The sequence below is a fragment of the Zonotrichia albicollis genome, chromosome 2 (assembly GCF_047830755.1).
Source record: "Zonotrichia albicollis isolate bZonAlb1 chromosome 2, bZonAlb1.hap1, whole genome shotgun sequence".
In the NCBI taxonomy this organism is placed as follows: domain Eukaryota; kingdom Metazoa; phylum Chordata; class Aves; order Passeriformes; family Passerellidae; genus Zonotrichia; species Zonotrichia albicollis.
In genome coordinates this window covers 27,546,869-27,559,734 of record NC_133820.1, presented here as the reverse complement: position 1 = coordinate 27,559,734, position 12,866 = coordinate 27,546,869, and the positions used below count along the sequence as shown (strand labels likewise).

General features: G+C 35.0%; 1 protein-coding gene across 4 annotated transcripts in view; it reads right to left on the bottom strand.

The window, feature by feature from the left end:
- ADGRG2 (adhesion G protein-coupled receptor G2) overlaps window positions 1-12,866 on the bottom strand; it is a 57,197-nt gene that overhangs the window by 14,831 nt on the left and 29,500 nt on the right. For 3 of the 4 annotated variants that reach the window (XM_074534648.1, XM_074534645.1, XM_074534646.1), the window contains exons 4-15: window positions 12,539-12,577; window positions 11,146-11,178; window positions 9,646-9,678; window positions 8,764-8,808; window positions 6,793-6,840; window positions 6,177-6,244; window positions 4,575-4,648; window positions 3,719-3,758; window positions 3,568-3,602; window positions 2,155-2,237; window positions 1,440-1,500; window positions 261-949 (exon numbers count right to left, since the gene is read on the bottom strand). In XM_074534648.1, coding sequence (XP_074390749.1) covers window positions 261-949; window positions 1,440-1,500; window positions 2,155-2,237; window positions 3,568-3,602; window positions 3,719-3,758; window positions 4,575-4,648; window positions 6,177-6,244; window positions 6,793-6,840; window positions 8,764-8,808; window positions 9,646-9,678; window positions 11,146-11,178; window positions 12,539-12,577 — 1,248 coding nt within the window. The remainder of the gene's footprint in view (window positions 1-260; window positions 950-1,439; window positions 1,501-2,154; window positions 2,238-3,567; window positions 3,603-3,718; window positions 3,759-4,574; window positions 4,649-6,176; window positions 6,245-6,792; window positions 6,841-8,763; window positions 8,809-9,645; window positions 9,679-11,145; window positions 11,179-12,538; window positions 12,578-12,866) is intronic. The other variant, XM_074534647.1, reaches the window with a different exon arrangement.

The following is a 12,866-nucleotide window of genomic DNA, read 5'->3' as shown; positions in this document are numbered from 1 at the left end:
CAGCCACTGTCAGCCAGCACTACCAGGTCCTTTTCCTTGGGGCAGCTTTCAGACACTACTCCCCAAGCCTGGACTCTTCCCCAGGGTTGCTGTGACCCAAGTGCAGGACCCAGAACTTGGCCTTGTTGAGCCTTTCATACAGTTGGCCTCAGCCCATCAATCCAGCCTGTCCAGATCCCTCTGTAGAGCCTTCTTACCTTCCAGCATATCAACACTATATGGCATTCAAACAAAAATAATTATTTACTTTTCATATTTACCTGTGTTCCCATGGACGTCAGCAGTAGAATGAGGACGAGAAGCTGAGACAGAACGGTTGACAGGACTAGCAGTAGGGGTCAAAGATATTGTGAAAGGAGTAAGGGGAACAATAGGTACTGTACTGACATTTTTGTGAGCTGATATAGGTTGGTTTGAAGCAGGGGGAATTTGTGCAACAGAATCGGTGATTGCCTCAAAGGGGCGATTTAAAATTGCAAGTTTGTGAGGTTTAGAAGAAGAAAGAGAAGGATGTTTAGTGTAACCTACAGAAGGAGAAAGTATTGTAACAGTCTTGTTTAGGTGTGAGGCATCAGATTTAATTGAGAAAGCAGTATTAGTGATAGATTTTGTTGCAGGTATGGGAACAGTGATGGATTTGTTGGAAGTTGTAGAAGAAAAAGTTGGCATGGTAGGCTGAGCAAGAGACTCGGAAGAGGAGCGTGCAGTGGTAACACTGGTGGAAGGCATAGAGTTTTCAGAGAGAGGGCTTGTAAGGGGAGATGTGGAAAGAGGTCCAGAAAAATAAATTTCTGTGTATGGTGGGATCAGTGGTCTAAGTGTGGAGCTTTGTTTAGCAGAAAGCATAGTGGGGGAAATAAAAGAATTAGATTTGAGGAAAGTCTTTTTAGGGAGAGAAGGAGAATGAGGGGAAGGAACCCATATAAAATGAGGTGGCACTTGTATAGTACTGTAAAAGAAAAAATGGTACAAAAATCCAGGTTAAGTTTACAATTTTTTCTATTTTAAAGAAAACAAGTTATAATAGAGGAATATATATAAAAATTGTATGGACATACTAATAATAATGTATATTTCAAAATCAATCAGATTGGATGTTTCATGCTCTAATACTTAGAAGGTTCTTACATTCTCTATTGCTGTAGTTGTTAACTAGCAAGTCTATAAACAAATACTACTACTGCCTTTGCTGCCTGCTCTGAGGGTGAGCTGTTGTTGAACACAAAAGCTAGATGCATCACAGAAAAAAATAAAAAAAGGGACAAGAAGGGAGGGAAGGGAAAGAGGCTGGAAAGAGGAAGGAGTTACACTGGAAAATGCCCATCAGCTTTTTCTTGTGGAGTCCTTTCTGACTATTACACTGAAGCATGGAAGTTGACTCTAGCCATGTATTAGGAAATTTAGGAAATAAGCAAATCAAATTTTGTATTTGTACTTACTACATTCGTAGTTCTTCAGCAGTCAAGGAACAGTACTTCAGTGATGAACAGCAGCACTGATCTGAGATGACAAAGAAGCATTATCCTTAAGCATAACAACTGCTAATACCATTAAGTAAAATATTTAACCATGTGTATAATGTCTTTAAACAATAGTATAAAAAATACTGCATAATTTATTTTGAAGTTTGTTCTCAAATTAGTTTTGCAAAACAACAGAACTCTTGACCAGTCAGAATATTGCCATACCGCCAGATTTTTGTTCAATGCCTGACAAGTTCAGATTTCTCTTTTTTTTTTTTTTTTTAATTTTAAACAAACCAAAATGCAACACAACAGCTTTTGAAACAGAGACAAATGGTATGAGCCAGTACTCCATCCTGTCACAATATCACTAACAAAGGTTGGCTACTTAACAACCCTTTCAATTGAGATTGTCATTTCAGCAAGACATTTATGTTCTCATCTTAATTTACACCTAATCCTTTCAAAGTATGCTCTATTAAAGTAGCTGGCAATTTTATACTACAATGTTTTAAAAAGTTATTTCTATCACATACACCCCCAAAAATCAGAAGGCTCCATTTTTATGCATTTATATTGCTCAAAACCAAAAATATTTTGATCCAATGGTAACTATCTTGTCTTTTTAGCTACTTGAAGACCACGTCTTTACATAAAATTGTGATGAGACTGTATTTAAAGCACAACTTACCAAGTTGACTTATTTTTGCTTTTTGTGTTAAACTGCTTATATTCTCTCTCTCAGCCAGCTTCATTATGAAATTGCAATGTGTACTAAAAGAGAAAAAAAAGCCTAAGACTCAAGAAGCAGAGCTGCCTCATCTTTCTAACAGAAGTAACACCAAATGCTAAATTAAAGCATATTAGTACAAATGCTAAGTGTGAAAGCACATTATTCCTAGGCTCTGTCAGATTTGGGCACATTTTTAATGTACATAAACCACTATGCCAGGCTGATTAAAAGCACAAGAATCATTTTATGGCACTTATTGTCCCTTCTCTCTACTGTGTCAATTCTTAAATGGAGTCCTTCCTGATCAATGTTGGTCATTAAAGAGTTGATAATTTTGTAAAGATAATAATGTAATCTCTGTTGTTGGTGTAAATATGCCAGTGTTTATGAAATCTTCACCAGCAGAGGAAGCCAGCATTCTCTCTTGACTTTAGAGAGAACTTCAGTGACCCATTCCAGCATGTAACTCCATCTTTACAACTAGTTCGAGGACTTGAAGCCCTGCCTAAACTGGGGAACCTCCATGAAATCTTTTATATTCAGCAAATGCAAACATAGAGATGAATGAAATGGTTTCTTTCCAGCTCATAAGAATTAAAAGATTACTCTAGCAACTGCCAGTATATCCCATGAAGGGGTGATCTGACTACTTTCTATTTTATTTGAGGGTTTTGGACTTTTCTTTCATCCTAATCCAGGAAAATTAAGTCCAGATTCAAGTATTTGGGGAAATCAAGTTTCATTTTGTTTTAGAATACAGCGTTTCCAAGCTGATAATTTTAAAGAATGATCTAATGGTGAGTAGCAATTAAACTGAGATATCATCTACTTTTTAGGGTTTCTAGGATCACCTCTCTGGAGCAGCTTTGCCATTCTGATCATCCATGGTTTCCAGACTCTGAATTGTTTATTTCCTCAGGCTCCCCCTACCCCAAGGATGGTTGGTTCCCCAAGCTGAAGAACAGCAACTTGGGATGCCTCAAGTAAATCCCTCATAAAGGTTGCAGTGCATTCACAGGTTCTGGAATCCTGATGCTCTCAGTTACATGACTCAGGTAATATCAAGATGCAGAAGAAATATGGCAGGGAAGCCTGAGCTTCAGCAGAAGACTAATGAGAAGCAACACATTTGGGTTAAATGAAACCAGCAAATTCTAAAAGGCTTTTTCAAAATCACTAATGCCAGGACAATAATCAGAAATGAGAATTTCTTTGTTAACCTATACATATTTTTCCAGCCTGTTTCTTGAACTTCTGAACTTCCTAGAGAGTTTGTCGTTTTCTTCTGCTAAAGAGCCATGCATACTTCACATATCACAAGACGATATATGAGCTTTTAAATATTTTTTCTTTAAAAATTTAAAAACAAACCTCTGGTTTTCTGCACTGCATTCCATAACAGAGGACTGTAATGACAAATGAAAACAGAAAAAAAAAAGGTTTATAAGGAGAAATCAGGACTGATGCTTAAAGTAAGTTGGAAAAAAGTTTTCCAGAGAGTAACAACAATCAATAATCTTACCTCACTTACTGCTTGCAAGGTTTTGTTGAACTCTGAAATGCTTTAAAATAAAATATTACTGTTAGGGAGGATTTTTAGTTATGTTTCTAAAAACAATTACAACAATTTAATTTAAAAAACAATTACAGAGAAAAAAACATTTTTCCAGTTAATCAATGATTTTTTAAAGTCAGGCAGTTGTACGACTGTAAAACCTCCAGCATTAAACATTTTAAGAGCTGACTTTTATTAGTCACTACACAAACCAAATTTAAACCTCTGTCATCACATTTGAACATCAACCCATTGTAAAGGTTATTTAAAAAAGCAGAAGATAAATCTTAATGTTGCCTTTTGCCAAGCATTACTTGAAGCACAATTCTAAATTTATATTCAAAACCACAGAAATAGAATGAGTAAGAAATACAGATTTCTTCTATAAACAAAATTTCTTGGCCAACCACATCTTTTGGTTTTCAGGGTAAGTTTGGGAAATATTCACTCATTCAAACCTCTCCTTAAAAAGACTGGGAAAGAAAAAATGATACCAAAATAAAACCACAGATATGACTTCAAGAATATTTATTAAAGAACATGCAGCTACGAAAGTTCTCTTCATCATTTCCTTCCAGATAAACTGAATCCTTAAATTATAACGAACATTTGGTGCACCATTTTTTAAAAGAAACTCCAGTGGTACATAAACTAATTAAGAGTATTCTAACCAGTATGAACTTTATGTTAAAGAGCAAGAACTTAGAACTTGTGAAATTTTTAGTGTGCAGGAATAACACAAAGTCCACTCAACACATGGAAGGTCTCACTTCATCTTTTTCAAATATAATAAAGATTTCAATTCTTATTCAGAATTACTCACCTCAGTTCTTGTGGGGTATGTGCTGGAATTTCAATGATTTTTTTTACTTGATTGTGGGTGGTTATGTTATTAATCTGTCAGGAAAAAAGATCCCACAGCTAAGTACAACCAGTAATTTTTAGCCTTAAAAGAAAATTGTTCATTTCACACATTTTAATAGGCTGAAATTACAAAGATAAGCATGTTTTCTCATGAATACACTGCAACAAGTATTTACCACAACATTGTTGTCACAATTTATTGAAGGAATTTTTGATCTAGTATAGATCACACCCCAAAATCTTTGTGAAAGATAGGGACAAAAGGACAGTAAACTCCTCATGTCTTATGCTGGAAAAAGGAGTTTGGCTTAGTTCGCAACAAAGACAGCTTACTCCAGACACTGAATGGATTTTCTAACTCTTAGTGCAACAACGGGGCAAGCTTCATAAATGACATAAATAACAGATGACAGAATACTGGCAGTGAGAAGTCAAGAACTGTAGTGAAAGACATGATAAAACTGAGCTAAAAAAGTAAGACCTAGCATTAGGGTCTGGGGATACACTGAGGTTTACCTAAGAGCCCTTTCTATAGATGTATTCTTTGTATTCTTATAGGGATTAAGCATTCCTGGTTATTTTTACATTTTGTGCAAACAGAAAGGGCCATGAGGAAAAACATCATCTAACATACATGGCATTGACTTCCCCTAAGAAATATTCTTCTAAAAAGCAAGAGTTTCAAGAGATGGAAACCAGTTTTACCAGAAGCTGTAGATGTAACGTTGCCATGCCAGGCCAGTTCCAGTAGGCATTATCACCACTGAAACACAACAGAATGTAGAGGTGGCTTTTGCCAGGGGCCTATCCCTGCCCAAACCTGATGCTCCATGTGGAGTAGCTCTTCTCTGTGCTAACAATGCTGACTGCTCTCATGCTTTCAGGGATTGGCATGTGAAACCTCAGGCTGAGGGCTGACAGGGATGTGTAGGATAAAGATACAAGGTCCTTCGTTTTTTCTCCCCTCAGTTTCCATCTGTACCAACTAAAAATTCTCATCCTCATAGTATTACCTTGATACTGGGTCATCTATATGGTCCTTGCCATGCATGACACTGTCATCTTGTGTTGTATAAATGGACACACTCATGTCACATAAGCCTATTGCAAAATTACTAACTCAGTAACCACAAGCCAAAAACCAGAATGATCATGCAAAAGCATAATTGAAAAAGTACACAAAAAGCCACAGCCATATGAAAATCTCAGTATGAATTATTCAAGGATATAATCCAACTTTAATTGTACCCAAATAGTTGCCATCTAGTGATGCTCATTTTCCAAAGGCAAGTACCTAAAGTAATCTCCAGAGGAAGATCTTGTGTGTCTAAATGTAAATTCTTGAGATTACCCAGGGCTTCTCCCTTCTTTCAGTGGCTATGTAGAGAATACAGGTCCTTTTTGCTGCAAAGCAGCTGTTTAAAACAGAGCTGTTCCATTCACTGCAAATAGTATCTTGTACTGCAAACACAGCAAGAATCATACTACTTATTTAAAGTGTAGACAAAGAAATTCACTTCAACCTTCCTTACCATAAAGTTTTAAAAGAAAGTATACTTACTATTTCTACATTTAGTGATGCATTACTTTCTTCACTTGCCCGAAGTTTCACCTTGCCCACATAGAAAACTAAAATCAAAAGTAAAAAAGTTAGGAAATCAATGCTAAAACACACAATGTAAAATTTTTTGAGAATTGCAAAACTTACTGTCTTGTGTTTCGATACAAGAGAAATAAGAACACTTGCACTAGCTTATCTACTTTTGCAAATTTTCCTCCATCTTTTCACCTATTTCAACAAATTAACTAGTCCAACAGCTTCATTATTTTCCATATATTCCTTCCAGGTAATCTTTTCCCAAAACAGAAAAACTGCACTTCATATTACTATAAATAGATCTCCTTAGCTTACTTGTTTCTTGGATTTTTTTTCACATTCTTATGTGCAATGGTGTGCTATTGATGAGAAACCAAAGATCAAGAGTACAACAGTCTAAACACTTCTTAATCTCCCCACCTTTAATATTTTTTGAATTAATATAAAATCTCTCTAAATTTACAAGGAAATTTATTACAGAACTAGCTTTTACATGGCAAGTAAACATTGCTTCATTACTCAGTGTATAAAATAGTTGGATAATATTTTATGTAAAAAAACAGAAAAGAAAACCACTAACCTGAATAATTACAGGCACGTGTTATGTTGCATACAATGGTTTCTCCTGCTATAGATTTGTTGGGGGAAAGAAACAAACAACTACTGATTAAAAAACTTAAACCTAAATATAATCACACAATATAATTCAATATAAGTATTTACAATCATTCCAGTGTTTGAAATTTATTTTCTGGAAGTACTTGACATATTTTCTAGGCTTCAACTCTCTAAGCACTTACCATGACATTTCCCAAGACTTAGTATTCAGAAATATTCTGTCTTTGATTAATTAATGTTGAATAATTTTCTGCAACAGTTTTGACAGAAGACTTATATGCAAGGGGTCACAATTTTTTAAAAAAAAATTTAAATAGAAATGGAAACCAGCATAAAATTAATAAGCTCTTTAATTATCACATAATTCAATCACTAGACAGCTATTATCTGCTTCTGAGGCCCCTACAATGGCTTCATATGATAGCACAAAGCTAAAACTGCTCTACCTGATGGAATTCAAGCTATGATGACAGCAACCATGTACACTCTTATCTAGCAGAACATGCCTTCATTTAGTTACTTTCGGCTGCTCCATATTTTCCATATTTTTAATACAACCTACACTGCTTAGAAATAACACTGATCCTAAATTAGGGTACTGTAAACAGACCACTCTGTTGTATAATTTCAAAATAAAGCACTGGAAAGATATTTGCATCCAAGACAAAACACCTACACTTGTTCATTAAAACAACTTCTCTCACTTAAGCAGATGGACTGGCCTCCATTAACAGAAAAAAAACCCAAATTCTATTTTTTCTGCTGTTATCATTAGTTAGTACCAAATGAGAAGGGAATTTTTTCACCCTCCCTGTGTTGCAAACATTTGACTGCAAAAGTTTGCTGCTTTTATCACTATCAATAAATAAGCCACCAGAGGTTACAGACTGTAAGCTGGTGGCAATATTCAAATTGTCAGAAAAAAAAATTCACACAGCAGTTTAGAATCAAATAAATTTAATGGTTGTACTTGATTATCTCAGAGGTATTTTCCAACCTTAACAATTCTATGATCCTAAATTTGATTTCCATTTCGTTGGCAGTGAAATAGTTACAAGATTTGTATACTGCTTTTTTTAAACAATCCTTAAAAAGTAAAGTGCTCATAAATAACTGATAAACAACAATCAAATGTCAATATAAAAAATTGTCAAAATTATTTACTACACAGATAACACCTTATAAAAACCCAACACAAAATCTGAAAATGCCACAAATTATTGACATCAGCTCCTTTTTCCATACAAAGTACCCATTTGTGTGACCCCCAGTCTTAAGATCTCTGCATGCCACCAAAATGCACAAAAATAGATTAGCAGTGTGGAGGATAAAACACTGATCAAAGATCACTAAGGCTTCCAGTCCCCTGAAAGCATCAGATAACACAGCTGCAATGTTTCTGCAAGTCATGTTCACACAGTCAAATTATCTTTGCCATTAAGGCTCCAAGGCAGTTCTTCTTCCACTTGCATTAACTCAGGGCAAACCCACTGTAATGGGGCTACTGAGCTTCTATGTGGATAATTAAAAAATAACATTCAGTCTATTCCTAGTCCTACTGGGCCTGCCCTGAGGTCAAATACCATGACTGTATTCAGTTTGCACCAATCTCCTAAAAGGCAGGAAGATTTTTTTAAGCAAGCATGGTCCCTGAGATTGTGATTCTTACATTTTTGTGGTAAACTACTGCTCTGACTTAGAAAATAACCAAACTCTTCTATATGCAGCCATTTAGAAGAGGCACAAACACTGCCTTCAACCAGACATTAATGTGAGGTAAGGCAGACTGTTAACATGACAAACCACAATACCAAGTAAAAAGCATACTAAAAACATTTGGGAGCAAACTTCCTGAATTCACACACACTTAAAATTTGAGACTGAGATGCACAAAAATGTTATCAGTGGATCAGTGGTGACAGATGAATCCTACCTGGTGTGATGGTGGAGTAGTAATAATCTGTTGTTGTAAGGGCTTCTGTTACCAAAAAAAAAAAAAAAAAAAGTCAAGAGTTTTTCACATTTTAACTTTAAAAAAACCCATGCAATACATATATACATATCACAAAAACAAACTCTTATTTCTATTTCAGACTCTGTCTTTCCAGGAAAGGTGTAAACACCTGACATTTTTTAAGAAAATGAAGTTACTTTCAGTGAGGGAAATGCAAAAGCAGCAAGTGGAGTAAGACCCACCCAATTAAGTGTTTGTATCCCCATCCGAGCCAGTGACTCCTGGCACCCAGTTGTTCAGAGGAGAAAGTGTTGCTTTTAAGGTGATTCCTATTTATCCTATTCTACATGGGCACTTCAGCATAGAACAGGAGGAATCCTGTTCTAAAAATGTGGTTTTCAATCAACAATGAAGAACAGCAGGATGTCCAGGTGCTATAAATGCATGGAGGAACTCATATGGATATGGAATGAAACTACTCCTTGTTTCAAATGGGAAAATCAGGAAAGGAAGGGGTAACAAGTTCTTCTGATTGAGTCTTTTCTGATCCTATTTAACAACTCCTTCCAAGTACATATGTAAGTGCCTTCAAGGAATGATCTGCCCTGTTTGGGTTTTGGTAAGCAATACAATATTTTGAATGAAAAAGAAAGGTTTACAACTCAGTTAAATGCACCTCAGCTGTAATCACGCAGACTTAAAATAGAAATTGCAGATAAATACAAATTTTAAAAACATGAAAGAAAATAATGTGGAATAAACAAATCCTAGTTACTAAAAAAATAACAACAAAAAAAGCAACAAACATGAATGCAACTAACACCTGCCTTGAAATCTTACTCTCTTCATGCAAATTCTCACCTGTACTTTGTGTAGTCTCCTCTGAAGACATATCTGAAATAGAGGAATTCAGAACAGTAAAATCTATTAAAAAATAAAACAAGAAAAGCCCAAAAGCCTAAATCCAGAAAAGTCTAAATAAGAGAAACATTAATAATATCTTGTCTGAAGAATTAATAGGATAGATGATAAAAGTAACAATAGAGAATTCAAGGGGAAAAAAGAAGAAAAAATTGCACTAAGAAAGTATTCTACTTCTATGAATTTTTGAGAAAAAAGATCAAGTCTGCAAGATTTGAACAGAAACTGAATATTATTCATCTAAATTTTGTCTTAAGAACAACTGCAAAGCTTGTTAGGAGTGTTCACATTATTTCAATACTAATAATTGAAATAATGTTCATGTTCATTCAAATAATCTGGGTATCTGAATACAGCCAGATGGGAATAAAATTTTCCTCAAATAAATTCCTTTTACTGGTTTCATTCTTTCAGAAGATGCAGATGAATTTCTGCATATCCAACTGCAATAACGGCTTAACCTCAAGTACCTTTTCCTGCATGAACTCACAACATTCATAAGCAGAGATGACTCACTGGGTTTGGCAAACAGTGTCTCCAAAAACCTGGTTTTGTCAATAACCATAGATAAATAAAGTAATGATGCAAAGCTTTTTTCAGCTGCATCAAAAGGAGAAAAAAAATAAATCAAATTACGACAATAGATGAAAATTTAAAGGGCTGTGCTTAGTCAGAATATTTTAAGTGTCAGCACAGGAATACAAAGGGGTTAGAAGACCACTTTATATCACTTCAATACGTCAACTTAATGATTTTTTTAAATGGACCAGAGGAGATCCACAACAAAAGAAGAACTTTTCTGAGGCAACTAACAAGTAGTCAAAATATGAGCAGAATGAAAACTAAGTGCTGGTTTCACCTGTATGACTTGGCCTAGTGTATACCACACAAATATTGAATGTGATGCAGTTGTTAAAGACAAATCGTTCCCAAAGAGAGACTATATCTGTAAAACAACAAGATTATGTGTGTTTGCATGTGTATTATTTCTTTTATCCAGAGCACTAACTCTATGTCAGTATACATTAAGCAAGAAAGGAACTGGCTTTCACACAGGTTATTTCTGTGCATCTCATTCTTAATTTTTTAAAATGCTTTCATAGATGATGCTTATCACCTCTGGTTCCAGAAGTTGTTAGAGCCTCTGGTGTGTGTGTAGTGTAATGCACTGCATGAAATGCCACCTGCTAGGGTGAGAGGAGATGTAAAGGAGGTCTCACTGCAGTGTTCCTCCTCTGCCATCTCTGCAAACTCTTCACTGTTTGATCCTACCTTCATTACAATGTAGAACGAAACAAGTAATTTAAAATGAAAATATTTTAGTTTTGGAACTCTATTTCCTCACAACCTTTCTGCGCTACCTCAAATAAAAGCAGATTTCATTTACCTAAGAGGGTATAACAAAAATTGGAAAAATCAGTAAAGTCCTGATTTTCTTACCAAAACTTGTTGTTGCAGCTGATTCTTCAGAATCTGTGAATTTTATATCAGATAAAAAAAAAAAAAGACCATTATGAAGTTTCAGACACATACATTATCATCCTCAGCAGGTTTTTCTTATATTATCAAAAGTTTACTGCATTCACCAGAAGAGGGCAACACCTGCTCTTTCACAACAACACTTCCAGGTTGTCAAAAAAGGCAGATGAAACAATCTCCGGTTAAAAAAAAAAGTCACAATTTTATGCACTCAAACAGAATTCGATGCAGGACATTTTTAATTTTTTTTGGGAAATACTGGACAGTTTAATTTGTATAATGTTGCCAAACCACAACTGTATGATGTTAAAGACCCAAGATATGTGCCACACTAGCCTGAAAGCCACAGGCTTATCCTGAATGTCTTGCTAATTCTGGGAATGGGAATAAACATACACAGCAAGATGGCTCTAGCTGGGTATGAAGAACTATTCTCAGACTTTTTATAATAACAATGAGACTTGCCACTTAAAATTTATCCCATTCATATGGATTCTCTTTTCTATCCTGCAAAAAGCAGTGATAAAAAAAACCCAACTAATTAATTTCAAGTTTGAATCTCTGATTTGAACAGGAACCAGCCAACTATTTATATAACAAACACTAGCTATCAGATTTTTATATTGTTACAGTCAGTATTTTGATCAAAAAGAAATTAGGAAATTTGATATCTTGTTCACATAGCAACTTTAAAGTTGTCCTTTTCAGTCACTGGGTGGTTTTTGATACTGTCAGAGACAAGTCAAGTTACAGGTCACAGTTATCACAGAAATATAATCTAAAGAACAGCTGAATGCAAACATGAAGCACTATTTAAAAATATATTTAAGGTGTTTCAACATCTCTCAAAGGCCAGAAGTCATCTTATATGTTACTTACAGTACACAAACTTTACTGTTAAGCTTTTCCTACTGCTGCAGAAGACTTAAATCAGAGATACCAGAATTCCCTGAAGAAAACTAGATTTTTTAAAATTAAAAATAGAAAACAAGAATTTTCTGAAATGCTAAACATTCGTGAATTCATTGCCCCAGTAAAACTACTTTGCTTGCCTTACTGAAAACTGGTAATAGCTTCTTTACAAAGGATAAATGTGAATACAATTTCTGTAATGAAGGGAGAATCAGAATCATCTCAGTGACTTCATTTTCATTTTCTCTGGAAAATTACTGATGCTATTTTCACCACAAAATTAGCTAAGAAGACACAAGGATGATATGGAATATGAATTTGCTAATGTTTGCATATGCTTAACGATTTCCAAGAATTAAAAAGTATCAGCAGCAGCAATCGTACTCTACACTTTCCAAAACAGAAGAACAATGGGGTAAAATCCCACAGAACCCCAACATACCTGTCATTCTTCTGCTAGGCAGTGTAGCAGTAGTTTCAACTGCAAAATAAGAAGAATTTTTTAGGAGCAGAAGATTTTGTATGTATTTGTACACATGCATACACAAACTTTTTAAAACACAACCATTTTAGATGTGGTATTCACCTCATTTCAAAATGGTTTGCAAAACTACTTTGTATCCATTGAGAAATATGTGTCAAGACTTTTTGAAAGCTGGAAGTTGAACACTTTGGAGTTCAGTTTTTTCCTCAGCTCAACTTTTTTTATACTTATGGAAGATACAGATCAGGCCATAAGCTTTGCCACTTCCATTGCCAGTGTCTTCAGA